This window comes from Carcharodon carcharias, chromosome 1, assembly GCF_017639515.1.
Source record: "Carcharodon carcharias isolate sCarCar2 chromosome 1, sCarCar2.pri, whole genome shotgun sequence".
In the NCBI taxonomy this organism is placed as follows: Eukaryota; Metazoa; Chordata; class Chondrichthyes; order Lamniformes; family Lamnidae; genus Carcharodon; species Carcharodon carcharias.
This window is the reverse complement of record NC_054467.1, coordinates 6,182,116-6,210,088: the sequence shown is the minus strand read 5'-3', so window position 1 is coordinate 6,210,088 and position 27,973 is coordinate 6,182,116. Positions and strand designations below refer to the sequence as shown.

General features: G+C 54.6%; 1 protein-coding gene across 1 annotated transcript; it reads left to right on the top strand.

Annotated features, from left to right (window-relative positions):
• Positions 1-125: 125 nt before the first annotated feature.
• LOC121284996 (probable E3 ubiquitin-protein ligase HERC3) lies at positions 126-27,971 on the top strand. The gene is made up of 6 exons (XM_041201062.1): positions 126-332; positions 4,488-4,644; positions 6,190-6,266; positions 9,508-9,729; positions 16,315-16,406; positions 27,951-27,971. Exons 1-6 carry the CDS (start codon positions 158-160, stop codon positions 27,969-27,971), a joined length of 744 nt encoding a protein of 247 aa, XP_041056996.1. The 5' UTR covers positions 126-157.
• The last annotated feature ends 2 nt before the right edge of the window (positions 27,972-27,973 follow it).

Sequence of the window (27,973 nt, the reverse complement as noted above, 5' to 3'; positions counted from 1 at the left end):
TGCACTCACTCAGGGAACTGGATTTAAGCCAATTACAATACTTGGGTTCTGTTTAATGGGAAGCGAAACTGCCAAATATGAGCACTGTGCATGAGACATAGACACAGTTGTAAGGGAGACAGGCATGTTACGCTGGGGGGAGTTCAGCTGCAGGCAAATGGAGTCAGAAGCCAGCAGGGACGGGATACTTTCACAAGGCAACACCTTGGGTGAAGTCTTCGACAATGAGGAGATTCAGCAGATATGCTGCAGAGCTCGATTCAACGTGTTTGCATTGAAGAACGGCAGAGTTTACACTTTGATCAACGATCAAAGGCAGCGAGGACAGCCAGGTTAGTGAGATTAGGGTTTTCATTTATTTGTACATCTATCAGCTGTGAACCCCTCCACAACCTATGGTTGTGAAAAGTGTTAAATTAAATTCTTCTATTAATTCAAAGAAAATCTACAAAATCAGTAAATGAAATACATCTGTTTTCTGTCAGAGACTGTCTTCATAAATAAACTATTAATTAAAGATATTTGTTTATGTATCTGAAATCTAGAAAGTAATCGAATAATCCAATTAGTGAATTGACTGATGCATTGAAAATTCAGAAACAATAAAATATACAAATTCTGTCACCAAACGAGGAAATTAATTAATTATTTAACTAAGGCACAAGGATATGTAAGTTCACAGCATTGAGGGAGACCATTCAGCCCATCATTCCTATGGCCAGCCCTTTTAAACTAGTCCAGTCCCTGTTCACTCCCCATGCCCTTGGTTAGTGCAGTTAGTGAAATGTTTCAATCCTTATCGGGGCAGGATTTTTACGGGCGTGCCCCTGACCTGACTGAACATGAAATGATGTGCGTTGATGTCGGCCGAGCGTGTGCCGACAGTTTGGTCAGCGGGCATGCACCAGAGCCAGCAGCTCGCCTGCCGACAATCAAAAGCCCCGTTAAGGCCATTAAGTTATCAATTGTCCTTAATTTTTCACTGCCCATTGAATCTAATGGTTAACGGGCAGACGAAAGGGTCAAGCAGCCTTTGCATTTTTTTTTGGAAACCTCATCCAAGGGCGGGAATACGAATGGAATAAAAACTTCAATTTTTTATTAAAAACACGTCCCTGCTCCTGTGCCGGAGTCACATGGAGGGACAAGTTTTATTAAATTTTTCTGTTGTTTAATAATGTTTTCAATATATCTCTTCATCTCCCTGAGGCAGCGCCATGCCTCAGGGAGATTATTCAGCGCTCTTCGAGAAGTTCATGCTAGGCCTGCTCGCCCTTTCCTCTACCCCCCGCTCTGCCTGCTTAGCGCTGCTGCTCACGTATCACGCTGGGTGGGCCTTAATTGTGTGAAATCGCGGTGCGCTGCCGATTGCGGGCAGCAGTTGGCTCCCTGACCACCCCTGCCAATCCCGCACGCCTCGGTCAAAATTCTGCCCCAGGCGTTGTTAAGAAAACTGTTTACTATTGTACATTAAGGCGTGTAAAAACTGGATACTTGTGTTATTTGCTTTTAGATGGATTAATATAAGAAATTGTGCTTATGTTTTCCCCATAGCAAGCATTCATTAATGTAAAAGGACTTTCTCTGTGTTAAAGGTAACAAACATCTAACCTGATTTGTTCACACAAACACAACTAACTGCACTGAAATAAAGAACTGATTGTGTGAGATGTCCTCAGTTGAGGATAACACTGGCACCTCCACACTCTTCCCAGCCAAACAATTAAGGGTCTAAAAGGAGACTCACTGGTGAATTCCGATTGAGGAGGGCTTGTCACATGTCTGTGCATGGCCAGCCGTGAATTTATTCAGACAATATTTACAGGAAGCGAGTTTCACTTAAACATTCTCAGGTTTTGTTTTCCTGCCTGCCTTAGCATTCACTTTCAATTTCACTTCTGTGTTTTTAAGTGGAAAATTCTGTGTTAGGCAAGAGTCTGAGGATTACAACATCCTGAATTCAAGTGGTGAAGCTGTGCTCTGAGATACATTTGCGATTTTTTTCGTTCATCATTTGTGATCATGTGTGCAATTTCTGTGCAGTCTGACTGAAATTTTTACTTTTGCTTTTTAAATCACTCCCTGCTCACAAATTAAAAGTCTTTATCCCTGAATTTAGCCGTTACTATTTCATTATCTGAGCTTGGCCTCCCAAAACAGCATTTTAAAACGTTCAAAATAAGCAACGGAAAGAAAAGCACCAGGGGTGCGAGGGGCCTGGTTTGTAGAGAGACTGGAGAATCTGTGATTATTATTATTGCAGAATCTGGGATTGTTTTTAGAGCAGAGGGAGATTTATTAGAGGTGTTCAAAATCATGAAGGGCTTTGCAGGAGTAAGTAAGGAGTAACTGTGATTGAATGGCCAGAATATGCGGGTCAGCAAGTGGGGGTGGAGGGCCCCTCTCGCTGATGTGTAAAATGACACGCAGTTGCTGTCGGGCGTGTGTCCTAATGTCACCGCGTGTCACTCTGATCCCCAGTTCGGCGGGCACGCACACAGAGTCGGCTGTGCACCCGCCGAACTGTCAAAGGCCTAGTGAGGCCATTTAAAAACTAATTAAGGTAATCAACTGAGCTGCCCGTCCGACCTTAAGGTTGGTGGAGGGAGGCAGGCCAAGAGCCCAGGCGGCCTTCGCATTTATCACAAAACCTCATCGACGGGCGGGATGAGGTTTCATGAAGGATTTATAATTCAAATAAATTTTTTTATTAAAGTTCAGTGACATGTCTCAGCTCCTGTGACACTGTCACCTGAGGGGACATGCCTTAAAAATGTTCTATTTCTTTATTAAAATTTTTGACAATCAAACTAACCTCCCCGCAGCAGCTCCGTGCCTCAGGGAGATATCTGCGCTCTTTTGCGTGCATGCACGAGAGAGTGCAGGCCCCGATTCTCCCTCCTCCCCCCCCCCCCCTCCCCCCGCCCGTACAGGGAGCGCTTCTGGGTGCGCGTCTTGCTGGGTGGGCCTTAATTAGCCTCAAAGCATTCCTGGAGCTTTCATCACATGACTTGCCCCCACCCCCGCCCCAAAATCCCCCACAATGCTCCAGCCATTAGTCGGCCAACACATCCATCCTTGTGACCTATGGCCTTCCTACACCAATTGGAAAGCAGAACGACTCATTACCCAATTGGATGCTGCTGGACTGTCAAGCCAAACAGCCTTTTCCCCCCATTTTCATTATTTTTATATCTGGTAAAGAGAAATGTTCAAAGAAAATGTCAAAAAAATCCAGTTTTAAAATGATTTTTCAGTGTTTCTTAGCTTTGGCCAAGGTGGGCTGGGTGACAGGAGAGAGAAATAGACATAAATGGAAGGAACTTGATGCGTTACAACAACAACTTGCATTCATTGAGCACCTTTAATGTAGTGTAACTTTCCCTAGATGCTTCACAGGAGCGATTATCAAACAAAATGTTGACAATGAACCAACCACAGGGGAAAATGTCAGGATACGTGACCAAAAGCTTGGTCAACGAGGTATGTTTCAAGGAGTATTTTAACGGAGGAGAGAGAGAGAGAGGTGGAGAGGTGGAGAGGCTTAGGGATGGAAATCCAAAGCCTAGGGACTTAGCAGCTGAAGGCATGGCCACCAATGGTGCAGTGATTAGAATTACAGCATGTACAGGAGGACAAAATTGGAGGAGCTAGCACCGAGATCTCGGAGAGTCATAGGCGGAGGCTTCAGTGAGGGGTTGGGTGTTGTGTCCATGGAAGGATTTGAAAACACCAAGGGTGATGATTTTAAAATCGGGGCATTGTCCAACCAGGAACCAATGTAGGTCAGTGAGATCAGCGGTGATGGGTGAACGGGACTTGATGCGAGTTAGGATGTGAGCAGCAGGGCTTTGGATGGGTTCAACTAGACACAAACCAGATTGGTGAAAGGAATGGTACATCACTCAACAGTCCCTTGTTCAATGAATGGCTATGTGGGCGAGTGACTGTATGAGGTGGGCAGGTGGAGGCTTTTCTGAGTTTCGCATTTCGAACAGCCTTTATGTGAGATCAACAATACAGCAGCACTGTTCTTTCTCAGGCAGGTGCTTTCTCAAGACCTTGCTAACAAAGGGAGTTCCCCTGCCTGCTCCCTGGATATTTGCTAACTTTAGTTTTAATAGATTTTTTCCACACAGCAACCTTCTGCTTCTGAAAAGGATGAAGTATTTTGCAGTCGTCTTTTCAGACAGATCCTATTATCAATTAATTACTGGAATATTTTTTAGGCTCATGGTTCAAACTGACCATTATCTTCCACTGAATTCTGTATCAATAAATAAATAATGTAAGCCTGTCTGTTTACACTTTCATTCTTTTAACAGGGACTTGTTTAACGGGCAAAGCCAAAAGTTAATGTTAACTACAATCTGAAGAGATAGTAAAGTCTTATTAACCCTTTCCTGGTTCAAGTCGAATAACGTTCAGGATTTAACGGTGTTCCACTTCCTCCTATCCTTATATTTTTCACCTTTTTTTCTGCTCAGAGCTGGTTAAAGAGTTGAAAGAGCACAAAATTTGCAGCGTGGATAGTGGAACTGCGTACATTCTCTATGTCTCTGAAGCTGGGAATGTGTTTTTTAGTAAACTTCAGAACAAGAAACGCAGACTTAATGCAAGGCCATTCAACATCACAGTGCCACGGTAAGAATCAGTTCTGTTGTGGGAGACAGTAAGTCATGGGCAATTCTTGTTTTGGAACCTCACTTGTGGAGTTTAGTGTCCCAAAGGAGGGGAATAACGTTGTGGTATTGGAGTGAAGGTCACGTCAGAATCACCAGGGTGGACTCTGGAGGGAGTGCAGCACAAATTTACCAGATTGATAAGCTGCATTTCAAGGGTTAAATTACAAACTATAGTTGAATTCTCTCAAATTTAGAAGCTTAGGAGATGACTTGATAAAAATTTCAAAGAGATGAAGGGAAACCGATAGGGTAGGTAGAAAGAAACCATATCGACTGGTTGGGGAGTCTAGGGGACACAGTTTAAAAATTACAGCCAAGCCTTTTGAGAGTGAAGTTGGGAAACAATCCCCACACAGAGTGGTAGAAGGTTGGAACTCTCTTCCGCAAAAGGCAATCGATGCAAGATGAATTGCAGGGGATGTGGGGCAAAGGTGGATTTATGGAGTTAATTTGCAGGGCACTCATAATCCCTTTGAATGGCAATGGAACAGGCTCGAGGGTCCATATGGCCCCCTCCAGTTCCTATGTGCTTTCTATATTCATATAAAAGCAATGGAGGCAAACTGCACTAACCTCGCATTAAGAACACCTGAAGAGATATCTTAAACAGATGCTCATCATGTCACACTTTGGAATGGACTGATTGAGCCCAGGACACAGAAAAAGATTAGTCTGGGTCTATTGTATGCTTTAATCTTGCCTGCCCAAGTTCCCTATATAGACCCATGCCCCGATAATTGCTAAAGCCTAGCCACAATGAGGATGAAACCTATTAGGGTCATCCCTTTGCCATTGGCTTGTTATTTACATTTTATATCATTTTATCATTCTTCTTAATCATTGGTACCTGTAAAAGACAGTAAAATATCCCAAGGTGCTTCATCCGAGTGATTATTGAATGACATTTAACATGAGGACAAGTTCTTGGTCAAAAAGTTTGGTCCTAAGTAGTATCTTAAAGGAGGGAAAGAGACAGAGTTTTAAGGGATTGAAATCCAGGAGCTAGGGTCCAGGCAGCTGAAGGGACAGCTACCAATGGTGGAGCGTTTAAAATCAGGGATGCACAAGCAGACAGAGAATTGGAGGCGAACAGATCTAGGAGGCTCACAGGACTTGAGGCGATTACAGATATAGAGAGGGCTGAGGTCATGGAGGGATTTGAACACAAAGATGAGAAGTTTAAAATCAAGGCTTAATCGGGATCCAAAGTAGGTCAGCAAGCATGGGGACAATAAACGAATAAGTTAGAATACAGACTGCAGATTTACACATACTGATGCTATTTAGGTGTAAAGGCGCTTTGAAATAAAATCCTTGGGTTAATAACAAAAATAAAAATACCTGGAAAAATTCAGCAGGTCTGACAGCATCTGCGGAGAGGGATACAGTTGACGTTTCGAGTCTGTATGACCCTTCATATTTTGTTCTAGATTTCCAGCATCCGCAGTACTTTGCTTTTATCCTTGGGTTAATAATTGATTAATGGTTTTATTTATTTACATAGGTTACTAAGAAGCTTTGCAGAGATGTGCGTTATTCAGGTTGCCTGTGGAAACAATCACTCACTGGCTCTCTGTAAAGGTAAGAAAACCCAAAAGAAAATGCATGAGAGAGATAAGGGAAGCTGACATTCCTTGTGGGACGGTGGAATCATACTGAGCATCATAGACAAGGTACAAGTCGGATCTGATCACTGGTTTGTGCTGATCCCAGACAGCAAAGCAAGAGGAGTTTTACAGTGGTCTCTGTTGCTCCAGGGTACAGGGAAGAAACATCGTACAGACTTCCTTGAACTGATTGAATCTGAGAATTCCTGCTGGATCGTACTGAGGGAGTGCTGCACAGTCAGAGGTGCCATCTTTCAGGCAGGATGTCAAACTGAGGCCCTGTCTCCCCTCAGGTGGACAAGAGGTGGTATGGTGCATTTTCGAAGATGAGTAGCCGAGTATTCCCTGGCTTCCTGGCCAATATGTATTTGGAGATCGAGGAGGGCAGTGAAACAGAATCAGTTGAAGTAGAACATTTAGACGAGGCAGAAGCAAAATGCTTTGATGCCGGAAATCTGAAATAGAAACAGAAAACGCTGGGGGAGGTGGTGGCGGAGTGATATTGTCACTGGATTAGCAACCTGGAGACCCAGTGTAATGCTTTGGGGACCCAGGTTCAAATCCCACCCTGGCAGAGGCTGGTGGAATGTAAAAGTCTGATAATGACCATGAAACCATTGACATAAAAACCCATCTGGTTCACTAATGCCCTTTAGGGAAGGCAATCTGCACCTGGTCTGGCCTACACGTGACTCAAGACCCACAGCAATCTGTTGACTCTTAAGTGCTCTTGAAACAGGGGGGCAATTAGGGATGGGTAATGAATGCTGGCCTGGCCAGTGCTACCCACATCCCATCAACAAATAATTTTAAAAACTCAGCAGGTTGGGCAGCTTCAGTGGAGAGAAACAGAGTTAATGTTTCAGGTCAAGGACCTTTCTCCTGAAGACAAGGCAATTGAGTTCTGCAGGATCACTCAGCTATGGGCCTCATTATAGTCCAAGCATGAAGAAAACAACTGAATTCCAGAGGTGAGAGCAAGTGCACTTAACATCAAGGCCACATTTGACCGAGTGTGGCATCAAGGAGCCCCAGCAAAACTGGAGTCCATGGGAATCGGGCAGGGGGGTGGGGAACTCTCTGCTGGTTGGAGTCATACCTAGCAAAAGGAAGATGGTGTGGCTGTTGGAGGTCAACCGACCCAGGACATCGCTGCAGGAGTTCCTCAGGGTCGTGTCCTTGGCCCAACCATCTTCAGCTGCTTTCTCAATGACCTTTCCCCTATCATATATGGGAATGGCCGCTGATTAAATGCAGTGTTCAGTTCCGTTCCATTCACAATTCATCAGATACTGAGTGAGTTTGTGGCCACAGGGTTACCTGGAAAACATTCAAGTAACATTTGTGCCAGACAATGACCATCTTCAACAAGAGAGAATCTAACCATCTCCCATTGACAGTCAATGGCATTACCATCACTGAATCTCCCACGATCAACATCCTGGGGGTTACCATTGACCAGAAACTAAATGGGACCAGATTTATAAATACTGTGGCTAAAAGAGAGGCTGGGAATTCTGCGATGAGTAATTCACCCCTGACTCCCCAAAGCCTGTCCAGAATCTACAATGCACAAGTCAGGAGTGTGATGGAATACTCCCCATCCCCTGAATGAGTGTGGCTCCAATAACACTCAGGAATCTCGACACCATCCAGGACAAAGCAGCCCCATTGATTGACACCCCGTCCACCACCTTCAATATTCAGTCTCTCCCCCACCCACCCACAGTGGCAACAGTGTGTACCATCAATGAGATGCACTGCAGAGACTTGCCAAGGCTCCTTCGACAGCACCTTCCAATCCTGTAACCTCTGCCGCCTAGAAGGACAAGGACAGCAGAGATATGGGAACACCTGCAACTTCCCCTCCAAGCCACTCACCATCCTAAATAAAAACAGAAAGTGCAAGAAAAACTCAGCAGGTCTGGCAGCCTCTGTAGAGAGAGAAAGAGTTAACGTATTGAGTCCGTATGACTCTTCTTCAGAACTTTATCACTCACCATCCTGACTTGGAAATACATAGGCCGTTCCTTCATTGTCGCTGGGTCAAAATCCTGGAACTTCCTCCCTAACAGAACTGTGGGTGTATCTACACCGCATGGACTGCAGCGGTTCAAGAAGGCAGCTCACCACCACCTTCTCAAGGGCAAATAGGGATGGGCAATAAATGCTGGCCTAGCCAGTGATACTCACTTCCCTTGAATGAATAAAACAATGTGCTAGCATTAACTGAAATGTCGAGGATTCACCATTCTGCTCTATTCACAGTACATTGTGGGAGTAACTTTGGGAGGCTGCTTATAGCTTCGAACATCATGAGGTAGAAGGAACAAAGAGCAATAACACCACAGTCCCACATCCTGACCCATGCTCACTCACAAAATTATTTTGAATAATACCCACTGCTGTAACAGGGGTAAGTTATGTGCAGGGATTGGAGAAGCTGGGATTGTACTTGCAGTGGTGGGGGATGGAGGGTGGGGGGGGGGTTGGTAACCAGAAGACATAGATTTAAGGTAATTGGGAAAAGAAGCAGAGGAGGAGATGAGATTTTGTTTCAGACAGTGAGTTCTTATGATCTTGAATAAGTTGCCTCAAAGAGTGGTGGAAGCAGATTCAGTAGAAAAAAAGACAGACTTAGATTTCTACAGAAGAGTCATACAGACTTGAAACATTAACTCTGTCCCTCTCTCCACAGATGCTGCCAGACCTGCTGAGTTTTTCCCAGCACTTTCTGTTTTTATCTCAGATTTCTACAGCATCTTTTGCAACCTCAGGATCTCACAAAGTATTTTACAGCCAGTGAAATACTTTTGAAATGGAATCACTGTTGATGCAGTAGCCAATTTGCAGACAGCAAGTTCCCACTAATACCAATCAGTCAACATTGACATGAAATTGTAGAAAGGCTCTTGGTTTAACACATCATTCAGAAGAGAGTGCTTTTGACAGCCTAGATCTTCCTCAGTACTGTACAGGGACTACTAGCTTAGATCACATATTCAAGCTTCTGGAGTGGGTCTTGAACCCATAACCTTTTGGCTCTGTGGGTGGTGGGTAGGGAAGCAGCGCTCCCCATTGAGCTATAGCTCACATCATAACGTGGCTGCGATCTCTGAATTGCCCTACGAGAGAGAAGCAGCCAAAGCTCATCGAAGTGAGATTTATTTTTTGAGTGACTCTAACAAACTCTTCTCTTTCATTTCTGCTGTAAGGTGGTCAAGTCTTTGCCTGGGGACAGAACGTCGGAGACCAGCTGGGTCTTGGCAGAGCTGGTCACCATGTGCTCAGACCCCAGTGTGTGGTGGCACTGACTGGAATCCCTGTGGCTCAGATTGCGGCAGGAGGAACACACAGCTTTGCTCTCTCGCACTCCGGGGCAGTGTTTGGTTGGGGGAGGAACAATTGCGGACAGCTGGGGCTGGGTGACACGAAAAGTAAGGGAATTAAAACTCGCTTCCTTCATCTCCACACTTGTTTCTTTCCAGTTCCGGGGTCACACCGATGCCATAGAGCTCATCCCAAACACTGCTGCCCATATCCTAACTGGCATTTAGTCCCATTCACCCGTCACCAACGCCCCATAAACCACCCCCACCCCCCACCCCCACCCCCCCACCACCACCCACCCCCCCACCCACCACCACCACCCACTACCCACCACCACCCCCACCACCCCCACCACCCACCACCCACCACCCAACCCCACCCCCCCCACCACCACCCCCACCACCCCCACCACCACCCACCACCCACCACCCACCCCCCACCCCCCCCACCACCACCCCCACCAACCACCACCCACCACCACTCACCACCACCCACCACCACTCCCACCACCACCACCACCCACCCCCCCCCACCACCACCCCCACCCCCACCCACCACCACCCCCCACCCCCCCACCACCACCCACCACCACCCCCACCACCCACCACCACCCACCACCACCCACCCACCCCCACCACCCACCACCACCCCCACCACCCACCACCACCCCCCCCACCACCACCACCCCCACCCCCACCCACCACCACCCACCATCATCCCCACCACCCACCCCCCCACCACCACCACCCCCCCACCACCACCACCACTCACTACCACCCACCACCACTCCCACCACCACCACCACCCACCCCCCCCCACCACCACCCCCACCCCCACCCACCACCACCCCCCACCCCCCCACCACCACCCACCACCACCCACCACCACCCACCACCACCCACCACCACCCCCCCACCCCCACCACCCACCACCACCCCCCCCACCACCACCACCCCCACCCCCACCCACCACCACCCACCATCATCCCCACCACCCACCCCCCACCACCACCACCCCCCCACCACCACCCCCCCCACCACCCCCACCACCCACCACCAACCCCCCCCCCCCACCACCACCCCCACCACCCACCCCCCAGCCCCCCCACCACCACCCCCACCACCCCCACCACCACCCACCACCCAAAACCCACCCCCCACCCCCCCCACCACCACCCCCACCACCCACCACCCACCACCACCACCCACCCCCCCCACCACCACCCCCACCACCCACCACCCACCACCACCACCCACCACCCACCACCACCCCCACCACCACCACCACCCACCCCCCCCACCACCACCCCCACCCCCACCCACCACCACCCCCCACCCCCCCACCACCACCCACCACCCACCACCCACCCCCCACCCCCCCCACCACCACCCCCACCACCCACCACCACCCACCACCACCCACCACCACCCCCCCACCCCCACCACCACCACCCCCACCACCACCCCCACCACCCACCACCACCCACCACCACCCACCACCACCCCCCACCCCCCCACCACCACCCACCACCCACCACCCACCCCCCACCCCCCCCACCACCACCCCCACCACCCACCCCCACCCACCACCACCCCCCACCCCCCCACCACCACCCACCACCCACCACCCACCCCCCACCCCCCCCACCACCACCCCCACCACCCACCACCACCCACCACCACCCACCACCACCCCCCCACCCCCACCACCACCACCCCCACCACCACCCCCCCACCACCCCCACCACCCACCACCCACCCCCCCCCCACCACCACCCCCACCACCCACCCCCCAGCCCCCCCACCACCACCCCCACCACCCCCACCACCACCCACCACCCAACACCCACCCCCCACCCCCCCCACCACCACCCCCACCACCCACCACCCACCACCACCCACCACCACCCACCACCACCCCCCCACCCCCACCACCCACCACCACCCCCCCACCACCACCACCCCCACCACCCACCCCCCCCACCACCACTACCCCCCTACCACCACCCCCACCACCACCCACCACCACCAACCCCCACCACCACCCCCACCACCACCCACCACCACCCACCCCCCCCACCACCACCACCCCCACCACCCACCCCCCCCACCCCCACCCCCACCACCCACCACCCACCCCCCCACCACCCACCACCCACCCCCCCCCACCCCCACCACCACCCCAACCCCCACCACCCACCATCACCCACCCCCACCCCCACCACCCACCCCCCCACCACCACCCACCCACCACCACCCCCACCACCCCCCCACCACCACCCACCCACCACCAACCCCACCACCACCCACCATCACCCACCCCCACCCCCACCACCCACCCCCCCACCACCACCCCCACCCCCACCACCCACCACCACCCCCCCACCACCCACCACCCACCCCCCCCACCAACCCCCCCCACCACCCACCACCCACCCCCACCCCCCCCACCACCCCCCCACCACCCACCACCCACCCCCCCACCACCCACCACCCACCCCCCCCACCACCACCACCACCCACCACCCACCCCCCCCACCACCACCACCACCCACCACCCACCCCCCCCACCCACCCCCCCCACCACTCACCACCCACCCCACCACCCACCACCACCCACCCCCCACCACCCACCACCCACACCCCCACCACCACCACACCCACCACCCCCCCACCACCACCCCCCCACCACCACCACCCCCACCACCACCCACCACCACCCACCCCCCACCACCACCCCCACCCCCACCACCCACCTCCACCCCCCCACCACCACCCCACCAACCACCCACCACCCACCAACCACCACCCCCCCACCACCCCCCCACCACCCACCACCCACCCCCCCCACCACCACCCCCACCACCCACCACCCACCCCCCCCACCACCACCACCACCCACCGCCCACCCCCCCACCCACCCCCCCACCACCCACCACCACCCACCCCCCCACCCACCCCCCCACCACCCACCACCCCCCCCCCCCACCCACCCCCCCACCACCCACCACCACCCACCCCCCCACCCACCCCCCCACCACCCACCACCCCACCCCCCCACCCACCCCCCCACCACCCACCCCCCCACCCACCCCCCCCACCACCCACCCCCACCCACCACCCCCACCCACCCCCACCCACCACCCCCACCCACCACCCACCCCCACCCCCACCACCCACCCCCACCCACCAACCCCCCCCACCATCATCCCCACCACCCACCCCCCCACCACCCACCCCCCCACCACCACCACCCCCACCACCACCCCCCCCCACCACCCCCACCACCCACCACCCACCCCCCCCCCCCACCACCACCCCCCACCACCCACCCCCCAGCCCCCCCACCACCACCCCCACCACCCCCACCACCACCCACCACCCAACACCCACCCCCCCACCCCCCCCACCACCACCCCCACCACCCACCACCCACCACCACCCACCACCACCCCCCCACCCCCACCACCCACCACCACCCCCCCCACCACCACCACCCCCACCACCCACCCCCCCCACCACCACTACCCCCCCACCACCACCCCCACCACCACCCACCACCACCAACCCCCACCACCACCCCCACCACCACCCACCACCACCCACCCCCCCACCACCACCAACCCCCACCACCACCCCCACCACCCCCACCACCACCCACCACCACCAACCCCCACCACCACCCACCACCACCACCCACCACCACCCCCCCACCACCACCACCCCCACCACCCACCCCCCCCACCACCACTACCCCCCCACCACCCCCACCACCACCCACCACCACCCACCCCCCCCACCCCCACCCCCCACCACCCACCACCCACCCCCCCCACCACCCACCACCCACCCCCCCCACCCCCACCACCACCCCAACCCCCACCACCCACCACCACCCACCCCCCCCACCACCCACCACCACCCACCCCCACCCCCACCACCCACCCCCCCACCACCACCCACCCACCACCACCCCCACCACCCCCCCCACCACCACCCACCCACCACCAACCCCACCACCACCCACCACCACCCACCCCCCACCACCACCCCCCCACCACCCACCACCCACCCCCCCCCACCAACCCCCCCCACCACCCACCACCCACCCCCACCACCCCACCACACCCCCAACACCCACCACCCACCCCCCACCACCCACCACCCACCCCCCCCACCACCACCACCACCCACCACCCACCCCCCCCACCCACCCCCCCACCACTCACCACCCACCCCACCACCCACCACCACCCACCCCCCACCACCCACCACCCACCCCCCACCACCACCCCCACCCCCACCACCCACCTCCACCCCCCCACCACCACCCACCCCCACCACCCACCACCCACCAACCACCACCCCCCCACCACCCCCCCCACCACCCACCACCCACCGCCCACCCCCCCACCCACCCCCCCCACCACCCACCACCACCCACCCCCCCACCCACCCCCCCACCCACCACCACCACACACCCCCACCCACCACCCCCACCCACCCCCACCCACCACCCCCACCCACCACCACCACACACCCCCACCCACCACCCCCACCCACCACCCACCCCCCCACCACCACCCCCACCCACCCCCACCCACCACCCACCCCCCCCACCACCACCACGCCCCCCCCACCACCACCACCCAACACCACCCACCCCCCCCCACAACCACCACTCACCACCCACCACTACCCACCACCCACCCCCCCCACCACCACCACGCGCCCCCCACCCACCACCACCACCACCCACCCCCCCACCACCCACCACCACCACCCCCCACCCACCACCACCACCCCCCACCCACCACCCACCCCCCCACCCACCCCCCCACCACCACCACCCCCACCCACCCCACCACCACCCCCACCACCCACCACCACCCACCCCCCCCACACCACCACTCACCACCCACCACTACCCACCACCCACCCCCCCCACCACCACCACGCGCCCCCCCACCACCACCACCACCACCCACCCCCCCACCACCCACCACCACCACCCCCCACCCACCACCACCACCCCCCACCCACCACCACCCTTGTGCTCACTGACCTACACTGGTCTAGAAATACCTCGAATTTAAAATTCTCGTTCTTGGTTTCAAATGCCTCCATCACCTTGCCCCTCCCTATCTCTGTAATCTCCCCCCCGCCCAGCCCTACAACCCTCCAAGATATCTGCCCTCCTTCAATTCTAGCCTCCTGTGCGGCTCCGATTTCAATTAATGGCTGTGCCTTCAGATTATGAGGCATTAAGATCTGGAATTCCCTCCCTAAACCTCTCCACTTCTTTACCTCCCTCTTCCCCTCTTTAAGATGTTCTTTAAAACCTCCCTTTTCGACCAATATTTGGTTATTGGACCTAATGTCTCCTGTTATGGCCCGGCATCAAATTTTGTATGATAGTTAACTCCTGTGAACTGCCTTGGGATGCTTTACTATGTAAATGGTGCTATATAAATGCAAGTTGTTGTTACTGCCACTCCAGGTCAGTCGCCCCAGTGCAGAGTCAATAACAGCTCTCCCTCTGGTGGTAAAATAGGGAACAGCAGCTGAAGCTCAGCATAAACAAGTAAATTGTGGCTTTCAGAATGAATTGCTACTTAAGGCAAAGCAGATGCCCAACATCCATAGAATGGTTACAGCACAGAAGGAGGCCATTCTTCCCATCATGCCCATGCTGGCTCTCTGCAAGATCAACTCAGCTCATCCTATTAGCTTGCTTCCCCTGCCCCCCCCCCCCATAGCCCTGTAAACGTTTTATCTCCAGATAATTGTCCCATTCCCTTTTGAGAACAAAAACAGAAAATTCTGGAAAAACTCAGCGGGTCTGGCAGCATCTGCGGAGAGAGAGACAGAATTAACATTTTGAGTCCATATGACTCTTCTTAAGAGCTGAAGAGAAGTGGAAATATAATTAAATATTTCTTCACTTTTCCATTTCTCTTTAGCTCTGAAGAAGAGTCATATGGACTTGAAATGTTAACTCTGTCCCTCTCTCCCTGCAGATGCTGCCGGACCTGCTGAGTTTTTCCAGCATTTTCTGTTTTAGTTTCAGATTTCCAGCATCCGCAGTATTTTGCTTTTATCCCTTTTGAAAACCACGAGTGATTCTGCCACCATCACCATCTCCGACAGTGAATTCCAGATCCCTGCATAAAAATAAGGGTTTTCTTCATGTTGCCCCTGGTGCTTTTGCCAATTACTGGGTGGGCAGTTTTGTCCTGTGCTCTCTATTTATTTGTGTATTGCAAGCATGCAGTTTTATAAAAGTTAATGTCTGCTCTGTGCAAACTGTAAAAGTTGCATGGAAACCTTCAGCGTCATGAAACACCCCAAGATGCTTCACAAATCCACCCAGCGGATTTGAGGTGGGGGATTGGTGGATTAAAGTCTGTTTGATTAACAGATAGGAATCAGCCAATCGGGGAATGAATTGGCAATGGTAAGGTGGGGCCTGGTGATGATGGACATGTGTGCCAACCAATGGCAGGTCTGTTGGGGCAGATGGTTGGCGGTGAATGGACATTTGTTAAAACCTCCAGGAATGCATCTGAGCAGAGTTGGCAACCCTATTGTTAAGTGCACTGTGTGCTATCTCTTTTGCCCATGTGTAATATTTTAATTGCATATGTGTTGAAAATAGAGCACTAAAGGGTTATTCCTCTTTTTTAATCACAGCTCGTCATCTTCCCACGTATGTAAAGCAGTTAGAGTGTAAGAAGATAGTCTACATTTCTTGTGGAGCACAACACACTGCCCTGTTGACTAAGGTTTGATCTTGAAATACAACAAAATTTAATTGCAATTCAGTACATTTTTTAACAGTTGCATTTCTAAGGTGCTTCTCAGGACATTTCTAAGCGTTTTACAGCAAACAGAGCAATGTAGGAAACGCGGCACAGCCAACTTTCGCACAGCAAGATCCCACAAATAGCAATGTACAAAACAATTTATCGGGCATGACCAATCAGAGCCAATTTACCAACCAATCAGCACCCTTTTCTCATGCAGTATAAATTGTTGTTGCCTTTGAAATTTGGCATTCTTGTGTTTGTCCTAATGAGTGCAAGATGATAAACCTCAACAGCAGGTCTCTTTTTGCAGTAATTCTCAAATAGCAATATGATAGGTGACCAGCTGAAATGTTAAATTGATAATTGTGGAATAAATAGTGTCATGGGATTGTTTATGTCCACCTGAGAAGCAGGAAGAGCCTCTGATTAATGTCCCAGCCATAAAGACTGTGCCCTCAACAGTGCAGCACTGCCTCAGTAACACACTGGGTATAACAGCTTAGATTTCCTGCAGAAGTCTCTAGAGTGGGGCTCAAACCTATGGACCTCTGACTTGGAGGCAAGAGCGCTACCCACTGAGATCCGTTGGATTATTTTTAGATATAATCTATCAAACAAGTCAATTATTGCCAGAGGATCTGAGGTATTCATGCTCTGTCCTCGTGAGACACTTAGATGAGCACCATCTAAGACCATAGGCCCAACCATCTTCAGTTGCTTCATCAATGACCTTCCTTCCATCATAAGGTCAGAAGTGGGGATGTTCGCTGATGATTGCACAATGTTCAGCACCATTTGCAACTCCTCAGATACTGAAGCAGTCCGTGTCCAAATGCAGCAAGACCTGGACGATATCCAGGCTTGGGCTGACAAGTGGCAAGTAACATTCACACCACACAAGTGTCAGGCAATGACCATCTCCAACAAGAGAGAATCCAACCATTGCCCCTTGACATTCAATGGCATTACCATCTCTGAATCCCCTGCCATCAACATCCTGGGGGTTACCATTGACCAGAAACTGAACTGGACTAGCCATATAAATACTGTGGCTACAAGTGCAAATCAGAGGCTAGGATACATGCCACGAGTAACCCACCTCCTGACTCCCCAAAACCTGTCCATCATCTACAAGGCACAAGTCAGGAGTGTGATGGAATACCCCCCACTTGCCTGAATGAGTGCAGCTCCCACAACACTCAAGAAACTCGACACCCTCCAGGAGAAAGCCGCCTGCTCAATGATTTATTTGTGGCATCACACATTTGGTGAGTTTATGAAATTATTGCAGAAGCAGTGACTTTGTTATACAGTGCTCTGGAATTCTCTCTGTAAATCTTTCCGCCTCCCTGTCTCTGCTCCTTCAAGATGCTCCTTAAAACCTGCCTCTGACCAAACTTTTGATCATCTGCCCTAAATGGGTTATATTTTACCACAGTCTTCGGAACTCTGATATTGGGGTAAAAGGTGGGTCCCAAGCCTGCACTTGCCGGCAGCAGGACCGGCCCAGTGACTTTACCACAGGCGTCCTCCTCATTGGGCACCTGCAGGCCTATTGACCAATCAGAAGGGCCGGCACCTTTGAAGCCTCAGCAGCGCCTCCGGAGGCAGGTGGGTGACCTGGGGGAGACAGGACAGGTGGGCGACCTGGGGGAGACAGGACAGGTGGGTGACCAGGGGGAGACAGGACAGGTGGGCGACCTGGGGGAGACAGGACAGGTGGGTGACCTGGGGGAGACAGGACAGGTGAGATGAAAACATTGAAAAATGCAAGGGCTGAGGGTCAGAGGAGGAATCCCTCTGGGGTGGGGGTGGAGAGAGGGTTTGTTGGGGCCATGGGGGCTGCTTTCCCTGCCAGCTACTGCCTCTTTATAACTTGGAGTCTGTGGCTCTGTGGGAATTTGCCCCTTGAGACCCCCCCCGGCAACTCTCCACCCCCCCCACAACTCTCCACCCCCCCCCACAACTCTCCACCCCCCCCCGCAACTCTCCACCCCCCCCACAACTCTCCACCCCCCCCACAACTCTCCACCCCCCCCACAACTCTCCACCCCCCCACAACTCTCCACCCCCCCACAACTCTCCACCCCCCCCACAACTCTCCAAGCCCCCCCACAATTCTCCACCCCCCCCCGGCAACTCTCCAACCCCCCCCCACAACTCTCCACACCCCCACAACTCTCCACACCCCCCCACAACTCTCCACACCCCCCACAACTCTCCACCCCCCCACAACTCTCCACCCCCCCCACAACTCTCCACACCCCCCACAACTCTCCACACCCCCCCACAACTCTCCACACCCCCCACAACTCTCCAACCCCCCCCCACAACTCTCCACCCCCCCCCCACAACTCTCCACACCCCCACAACTCTCCACACCCCCACAACTCTCCACCCCCCCCCACAACTCTCCACACCCCCACAACTCTCCCCCCCCCACAACTCTCCACACCCCCACAACTCTCCACACCGCCCACAACTCTCCACACCCCCCACAACTCTCCACCCCCCCCACAACGCTCCACCCCCCCCCACAACTCTCCACCCCCCCCCACAACTCTCCACCCCCCCCCCACAACTCTCCACCCCCCCCGCAACTCTCCACCCCCCCCACAACTCTCCACCCCCCCCCACAACTCTCCACCCCCCCCACAACTCTCCACCCCCCCCACAACTCTCCACACCCCCCACAACTCTCCACACCCCCCACAACTCTCCACACCCCCCACAACTCTCCAACCCCCCCCACAACTCTCCACACCCCCCACAACTCTCCAACCCCCCCACAACTCTCCAACCCCCCCACAACTCTCCAACCCCCCCACAACTCTCCAACCCCCCCCCCACAACTCTCCACCCCCCCCCCCACAACTCTCCACCCCCCCCGGCAACTCTCCACCCCCCCCACAACTCTCCAACACCCCCCACAACTCTCCACCCCCCCCGGCAACTCTCCACCCCCCCCACAACTCTCCACCCCCCCCACACACCTCTCCAACCCCCCCCCGGACAACTCTCCAACACCCCCCACAACTCTCCACCCCCCCCACAACTCTCCACCCCCCCCCACAACGCTCCACCCCCCCCCACAACTCTCCAACCCCCCCACAACTCTCCACCCCCCCCCACAACTCTCCAAACCCCCCACAACTCTCCACCCCCCCCCACAACTCTCCAACCCCCCCACAACTCTCCACACCCCCCACAACTCTCCACCCCCCCCCACAACTCTCCAACCCCCCCACAACTCTCCAACCCCCCCCCCCGACAACTCTCCAACACCCCCCACAACTCTCCACCCCCCCCACAACTCTCCACCCCCCCCCACAACTCTCCACCCCCCCCACAACTCTCCACCCCCCCCCACAACTCTCCAACCCCCCCCACACAACTCTCCAACCCCCCACAACTCTCCACCCCCCACAACTCTCCACGCCCCCACACAACTCTCCAACCCCCCCCACAACTCTCCACCCCCCCACACAACTCTCCAAGCCCCCCCACAACTCTCCACCCCCCCCCACAACTCTCCACCCCCCCCACAACTCTCCACCCCCCCCCCACAACTCTCCACACCCCCCACAACTCTCCAACCCCCCCCCCCACAACTCTCCACCCCCCCCGGCAACTCTCCACCCCCCCCACAACTCTCCAACCCCCCCCCCCACAACTCTCCACCCCCCCCACAACTCTCCACCCCCCCCCCCCACAACTCTCCACCCCCCCACAACTCTCCACCCCCCCACAACTCTCCACCCCCCCACACAACTCTCCAAACCCCCCCACAACTCTCCACCCCCCCGCAACTCTCCACCCCCCCACAACTCTCCATCCCCCCACAACTCTCCACCCCCCCCCACAACTCTCCACCCCCCCCACAACTCTCCACCCCCCCCACAACTCTCCACCCCCCCCCACAACTCTCCAACCCCCCCACAACTCTCCACCCCCCCACACAACTCTCCAAACCCCCCCACAACTCTCCAACCCCCCCGCAACTCTCCACCCCCCCCACAACTCTCCACCCCCCCACACAACTCTCCAAACCCCCCCACAACTCTCCACCCCCCCCGCAACTCTCCACCCCCCCCCACAACTCTCCACCCCCCCCACAACTCTCCACCCCCCCCCCACAACTCTCCACCCCCCCCACAACTCTCCACCCCCCCCCCACAACTCTCCACCCCCCCCCACAACTCTCCACCCCCCCACACAACTCTCCAAACCCCCCCACAACTCTCCAACCCCCCCCACAACTCTCCACCCCCCCCCCACAATTCTCCACCCCCCCCCGGCAACTCTCCAACCCCCCCCCACAACTCTCCCCCCCCCCACAACTCTCCACACCCCCCCACAACTCTCCACCCCCCCCACAACTCTCCACCCCCCCACAACTCTCCACACCCCCACAACTCTCCACACACCCCCACAACTCTCCACCCCCCCACAACTCTCCAACCCCCCCCACAACTCTCCACCCCCCCCACAACTCTCCACCCCCCCCACAACTCTCCACTCCCCCCGCAACTCTCCACCCCCCCCACAACTCTCCACCCCCCCACACAACTCTCCAACCCCCCCCACAACTCTCCACCCCCCCCGCAACTCTCCACCCCCCCCACAACTCTCCACCCCCCCACACAACTCTCCAAACCCCCCCACAACTCTCAACCCCCCCACAACTCTCCACCCCCCCCCCACAACTCTCCACCCCCCCACAACTCTCCAACCCCCCCCACAACTCTCCACACCCCCACAACTCTCCACCCCCCCCCCACAACTCTCCACCCCCCCACAACTCTCCAACCCCCCCCACAACTCTCCAACCCCCCCCACAACTCTCCACCCCCCCACAACTCTCCACCCCCCCCACAACTCTCCACCCCCCCCACAACTCTCCAGCCCCCCCCACAACTCTCCACCCCCCCCACAACTCTCCACCCCCCCCCACAACTCTCCACCCCCCCCACAACTCTCCACCCCCCCACACAACTCTCCAAACCCCCCCACAACTCTCCAACCCCCCCCACAACTCTCCACCCCCCCCCCGCAATTCTCCACCCCCCCCCCGCAACTCTCCAACCCCCCCCCACAACTCTCCCCCCCCCACAACTCTCCACACCCCCCCACAACTCTCCACCCCCCCACAACTCTCCACCCCCCCACAACTCTCCACACACCCCCACAACTCTCCACCCCCCCACAACTCTCCAACCCCCCCCACAACTCTCCACCCCCCCACAACTCTCCACCCCCCCCCCCCACAACTCTCCACCCCCCCACAACTCTCCACCCCCCCCCACAACTCTCCACCCCCCCCCACACAACTCTCCACCCCCCCCCCACACAACTCTCCACCCCCCCACAACTCTCCACCCCCCCACAACGCTCCACCCCCCCCCCACAACTCTCCAACCCCCCCACAACTCTCCACCCCCCCCCCCACAACTCTCCACCCCCCCCCCCACAACTCTCCAACCCCCCCACAACTCTCCACACCCCCCCACAACTCTCCACCCCCCCACAACTCTCCACCCCCCCCCCACAACTCTCCACCCCCCCCCACAACTCTCCAACCCCCCCACAACTCTCCACCCCCCCCCCACAACTCTCCAACCCCCCCCACAACTCTCCACCCCCCCCACAACTCTCCACCCCCCCCCCCACAACTCTCCAACCCCCCCCACAACTCTCCACACCCCCCCCACAACTCTCCACCCCCCCACAACTCTCCACCCCCCCCCCACAACTCTCCACCCCCCCCCCACAACTCTCCAACCCCCCCACAACTCTCCACCCCCCCACAACTCTCCACCCCCCCCCCACAACTCTCCACCCCCCCACAACTCTCCACACCCCCCCACAACTCTCCACCCCCCCACAACTCTCCACTCCCCCCACAACTCTCCACCCCCCCCACAACTCTCCACCCCCCCCACAACTCTCCAACCCCCCCCACAACTCTCCACCCCCCCCACAACTCTCCACCCCCCCCCCCACAACTCTCCACCCCCCCACAACTCTCCACCCCCCCACAACTCTCCACCCCCCCCACAACTCTCCAACCCCCCCCACAACTCTCCACCCCCCCACAACTCTCCACCCCCCCCCCCACAACTCTCCACCCCCCCACAACTCTCCACCCCCCCACAACTCTCCACCCCCCCCGCAACTCTCCACTCCCCCCACAACTCTCCACCCCCCCCCCCACAACTCTCCACCCCCCCACAACTCTCCACCCCCCCACAACTCTCCACACCCCCCACAACTCTCCACCCCCCCCACAACTCTCCACCCCCCCCACAACTCTCCACCCCCCCCACAACTCTCCACCCCCCCCACAACTCTCCACCCCCCCCGCAACTCTCCACTCCCCCCACAACTCTCCACCCCCCCCACAACTCTCCACTCCCCCCACAACTCTCCACCCCCCCACCCCCCTCCCCCCCAACCATCCCAGGCTGCTGCAAGATGCTGGCAGGTCTGTGGAATGGCCCTTAATAGGGGCCTTTAATTCTGCAAACTGTCTGCCTGCCTCCTTGGTGGGGCTGCACAGGGGAGTCCCATCCCTGATATTTGACAGGCCCAATGCCCCCCAAACCCCCAGCCCCCCAAACCCCCAGCCCCCCAGCCCCCCGGCCCCCCAAACCCCCAGCCCCCCAAACCCCCAGCCCCCCAGCCCCCCAAACCCCCAGCCCCCCAGCCCCCCGGCCCCCCAAACCCCCGGCCCCCCAAACCCCCAAACCCCCAGCCCCCCAAACCCCCAGCCCCCCAAACCCCCAGCCCCCCAAACCCCCAGCCCCCGGCCCCCCAAACCCCCAAACCTCAGCCCCCAAATCCCCCAGCCCCCCAAACCCCCAGCCCCCCAGCCCCCCAAACCCCCAGCCCCCCGGCCCCCCAAACCCCCAAACCCCCAAACCCCCAGCCCCCCAGCCCCCCAAACCCCCAAACCCCCAGCCCCCCAAACCCCCAGCCCCCCGGCCCCCCAAACCCCCAAACCCCCAGCCCCCCAGCCTCCCACCCCAGGAGCCCAGAGAACCTCCTCCCCCGGCCCAGTATCAGGTTGTGTTTGATGGTCACTCCTGTGAGGCGGCCGGGGCATTTTACCACATTAAAGGCGATACATGAATGTTGTATCCCTTCTAGGATGGACATGTTTTTACCTGTGGATCTGGGAGCTATGGACAACTTGGACACAACACAAAAAGTGATGAGATCGAACCGCGCCTGGTCGCTGAGCTACTCGGGAGTAAAGTGTCTCAGATAGCATGTGGGAGGTAAGCTGATAACACACCAAATTAAAGATACGCAAAAGGGCTTTCATTTGTAGTTGGCAAAAGGATTTGGGTGCAAAGGGGAGGGACCATTGGAGGGAATTCCCCTTGGGGGAGGGGGCTTAGGAATTTGCTGATTGTTGTAAAAACCCATCTGGGTCACCAATATCCTTTAGGGAAGGAAATCTGCTGTCCTTACCCGGTCTGGACTACACGTGACTCCAGACCCACAGCAACGTGGTTGACTCTTAAATGCCCTCTGAGCAAGGGCAATTAGGGACGGGCAATAAATGCTGGCCTAGCCAGCGACACCCACATCCCTTGAACAAATTTCCAAAAAAGGTGCAGAAAATGGCATCACTTTTCCCATTTGAAGTTCTGCTTTGAGGTTCCATCCAAACATATTTGCATAACTCTGAATGTAGAGCAGAATACAGCAAACCCCTGTGATTGGTTAGTGACTGGGGACAGAATCGATCGGGTGGCGAGTATCTGGTGAAAAGTCCAATAAAAAGAAAAAAATCATTGAAGAGACGTCTCCTTTAGAGCAGGGCTGAGAATCGAAGGTGTCAGTCACTTTTCTCTCTTTCAGTCTCTCTGCAAACATTTTACTGGCCCCCTGCCCTGTCTTTACAGCTTCACAAGGGGTCATCCGATTGATTGAAATTACTTTAATTAATTAATTACTTCTAATAATTAATTATTAATTAATTCATTAATGCATCTGTTTTAACAGCAGCAAGTGGCTTCTTCAATCTGAATTGTGTGCAAACTGATTTAAGGATGCTTGTCCCTCCCTCGCTCTCTGCAAATTTTTACTGCTTTGTGCTCTGTATTCAACAAGTTGATCCCATTCACTTAAAAAAGCTTTAATTCCTAAGTTTTAAAAGCAGTTGGTGTCTAATTGTTGCAAGAAACAAGCAAAATTTGATAACCCTTTCTGAACCTTGTGCAACCAGCAGAAACTCAGCATCACCACTAATTCAACCTAAGCGAGGCCTGTTCTGTGGGCAATTAGTGTATTAAAAATTATGTTGTGCGTTTTGTCCACTTGAGGCTACCGTACACACATGTACCAGCAGAGGGAGTATGCTAGGAAGAGGTAGTAAGGATCCTTATTTAACAGCTCGTGCGCTTCTAATTCTAGGTGTCTCTGGCTGAATATATATTTGTTTCTGTCCCAAGAGCTTTATAGGTGGGGCCAGTTCTGTGGGTGGAGTCAATTCTCTGGGCGGGGTTAGTTCTGTGCGCGGGGTCAGTTCTGTGGGTGGGTTCGATTCTGCAGGCAGGATTGGTTTTGTGGGCGGTCTCAGTCCTGTGGGGGGGGCAATTCTGTGGGCGGGGTCAATTCTGCAGGTGGGTTCAGTTCTGTGACCGGGGTCAGTTCTGTGGGTGGGTTCAGTTCTGTGGGTGGGTTCAGTTCAGTGGGCGGGGTCAGTTCTGTGGGTGGGTTCAGTTCTGTGGGTGGGTTCAGTTCTGTGGGTGGGGTCAGTTCTGTGGGCGGGGTCAGTTCTGTGGGCGGGGTCAGTTCTGTGGGTGGGGTCAGTTCTGTGGGTGGGGTTTGTTCTGTGGGTGGGTTCAGTTCTGTGGGTGGGGTCAGTTTTGTGGGTGGGGTTAGTTCTGTGGGTGGGTTCAGTTCTGTGGGTGGGGTCAGTTCTGTGGGCGGGGTCAGTTCTGTGGGTGGGGTCAGTTCTGTGGGTGGGGTCAATTCTGTGGGCGGGGTTAGTTCTGTGGGTGGGGTCAGTTCTGTGGGTGGGTTCAGTTCTGTGGGTGGGGTTTGTCCTGCGGGTGGGTCAGTTCTGTGGGCGGGGTTAGTCCTGTGGGTGGGGTCAGTTCTGTGGGTGGGGTTTGTTCTGTGGGTGGGTCAGTTCTGTGGGCGGGGTTAGTCCTGTGGGTGGGGTCAGTTCTGAGGGCGGGGTCAGTTCTGTGGGTGGGGTCAGTTCTGAGGGCGGGGCCAGTTTTAAGTGAAGTGTATTTTGACTTTAATATAAAAGAACACAGAAAACACAAGCCTAAATGGTCTGGGCTGTAACTCACCAACGTTTTAAATGACAGGATTTTTCACATTGATTCAACAACAACATTTATATAGCACCTTTAACATAGCAATATGTCTCAAGGAGCTTCACAGAAACATTATCAAATAAAATTTGATACCAAACTAGATGAAGTCATATCAGGAAAGCTGGCCAGGAACTCGATAAAGGAGATAGGTTTTAAGGAGACAATTAAGGGAGGAGAGAGAGAGAAGTGGAGATGTTTAAGGAGGAAATTCCTGACCCTAAGGCCCAGGCCATCAATTGATGAAAGAGGGGAAATCACAGATGGAGAAGAGGCTAGAATCAGAAGAGTGCAGGTATCTCAGGGAGCAGTCAGCAATCCAGCTACTCGCATGAATGCAACCATTAGCAATTTAAGTCGACCTATCGATCTGATTGAGGGTTGAAGATGGAATTAAGTTATTTGGATTACATCTATGCATCTCATGTTAAAATCAGTGAACAACAGTGACCATGTTTTAAAAGTCTTGTTTTCCTCTACAAATGAAGCAAAGCAACAACTCCAAACTTCTAACCACTCCACAATCAATCGCTCTCCTTTTTGATGACTATTTCTGATCCATGTGCAGACTCTACCTCTTGGTTTAAGAGGCCCTGTTAAACATCGTGGTGAATCAACAGAACATGACTGTGAACGTGGTTTCCCACGGTAGTGTAACCGGATGTTATGTTTTACAGCTATCACACACTCGTACTTGTAGTGTCATCTGGCAAAATCCACTCTTATGGTCGTGCAGAGAAAGGGAAAGTGGGAAATCGAAAAAACAAGCATCAGAAAGTGTCTCATCCTGTCACATTCTTAATAGGCATAGCTGATGGCACAAGACTAGTTCATGGTAAGAAAGGAACATTTTAAATTTATAATATTGTTGAATGTTAACCTGAAAGATATAAGGTCAGTTTGAGTTCTAGTGGTGGGGGGACTTTAGTCTTAGTGAGGGGAACTAGCAGGTGGTGGTGTTTCCAGGTTCCTGCTGCCCTTGCCTGTCAAGGTGGTAGAGGTCATGGATTTGGCAGACGAGTTGCTGCAGTGCATCTTATGGATGGTCCACACTGCTGCTACTGTGCACGCCTGACTTGTGCTTGTAGATGGTGGACAGGCTTTGAGGGATCTTCAACCTACTTTGGCTCCCAGTCCAGCAATGGCTCAGTTTTAAAATTCTCATCCTTGTTTTCAAATCTCTCTGTAGTTTCAAACCCCCCGTACCTATCTCTCCAGCCCTATAATGCTCCGAGATCTCCAATGCTCCTCCAATTCTGGTCTCTTGAGCAACCCCAATCTTAACCACTCCAACATAAGTGACTGCCTGGACCCTAAGCTCTAAAATTCCCTCCCTAAACCTCTCCGCCTCTTTCTCCCCTTTTAAGATGTTCCTTAAAACCTACCCTATGACCACGCCTTTTTGAACACCTGTCCTCTAATATCTTTTTAGGTGGTTCAGTGTCAAATTTTCTTTGATAATCGCTCCTGTGAAGAGCCTTGGGATGTTTTACTACGTTAGTGGTGCTATATAAATGCAAGCTGTTGTTCCAACCTGTGAATATACTCAGTAGTGAGGTGTGGCTCAATGGCTGGCATTCTCACCTCTGATTCAGGCCATAGGTTCAAGCCTAAACCCAGAGACTTGAGCATGTGATCCAGGCTGTTATTCCTGTGCAGTACTGAGGGAGTGCTGTTCTGTTGGACGTGCCATCTTTCAGATGCGATGCTAAACGGAGGCCTAATTTGCTGCCTCAGGTGACCACAAAAGGTTCCATGACACTATTTCTAAGAAGAGCAGTGGGGGGGGGGGGTTCTCCCCAGTGCCCTGGCCAATATTTAACCCTCAATCAACTGAAACAGATTATCTGGCTCTGATCAGGTTAGCATTTGTGGGAGCTTACTGTGCACAAAATAGCTGCCACATTTCCTAGTTTACAGCAATGACTACACTTCAAAAAAAGTCCTTTGTTGGTTGTAGAATGCTTTGGACCGTCTAGAGGTTTTGAAAAGTTGTAGAAATGCCAGCTCTTTTCCTTCAATACTCGAACTGTGTCCAGAAAAGAAAGAAAGGTTGGCATTTCTATAGCACTTTCCATGAACGTTGGATGTCTCAAAGTGTTTTACAGCCAAAGAATTACCTTCTGAACCTGCCAGTGACATTGTTCTTTGCCACATCTAAACCCATCTATGTACTTTTTAGCAACAATGGGGCATGATGTAGTC

Bases quoted from the DNA above. Each gene is read 5' to 3' on its own strand.
- LOC121284996 (XM_041201062.1), top strand. From the start codon at position 158: ATGGAGTCAGAAGCCAGCAGGGACGGGATACTTTCACAAGGCAACACC. The intron at 333-4,487 runs GTTAGTGAGATT...TTTTCTGCTCAG, and splicing joins AAGGCAGCGAGGACAGCCAG to AGCTGGTTAAAGAGTTGAAA. The intron at 16,407-27,950 runs GTTTGATCTTGA...TGTACTTTTTAG, and splicing joins ACACTGCCCTGTTGACTAAG to CAACAATGGGGCATGATGTA.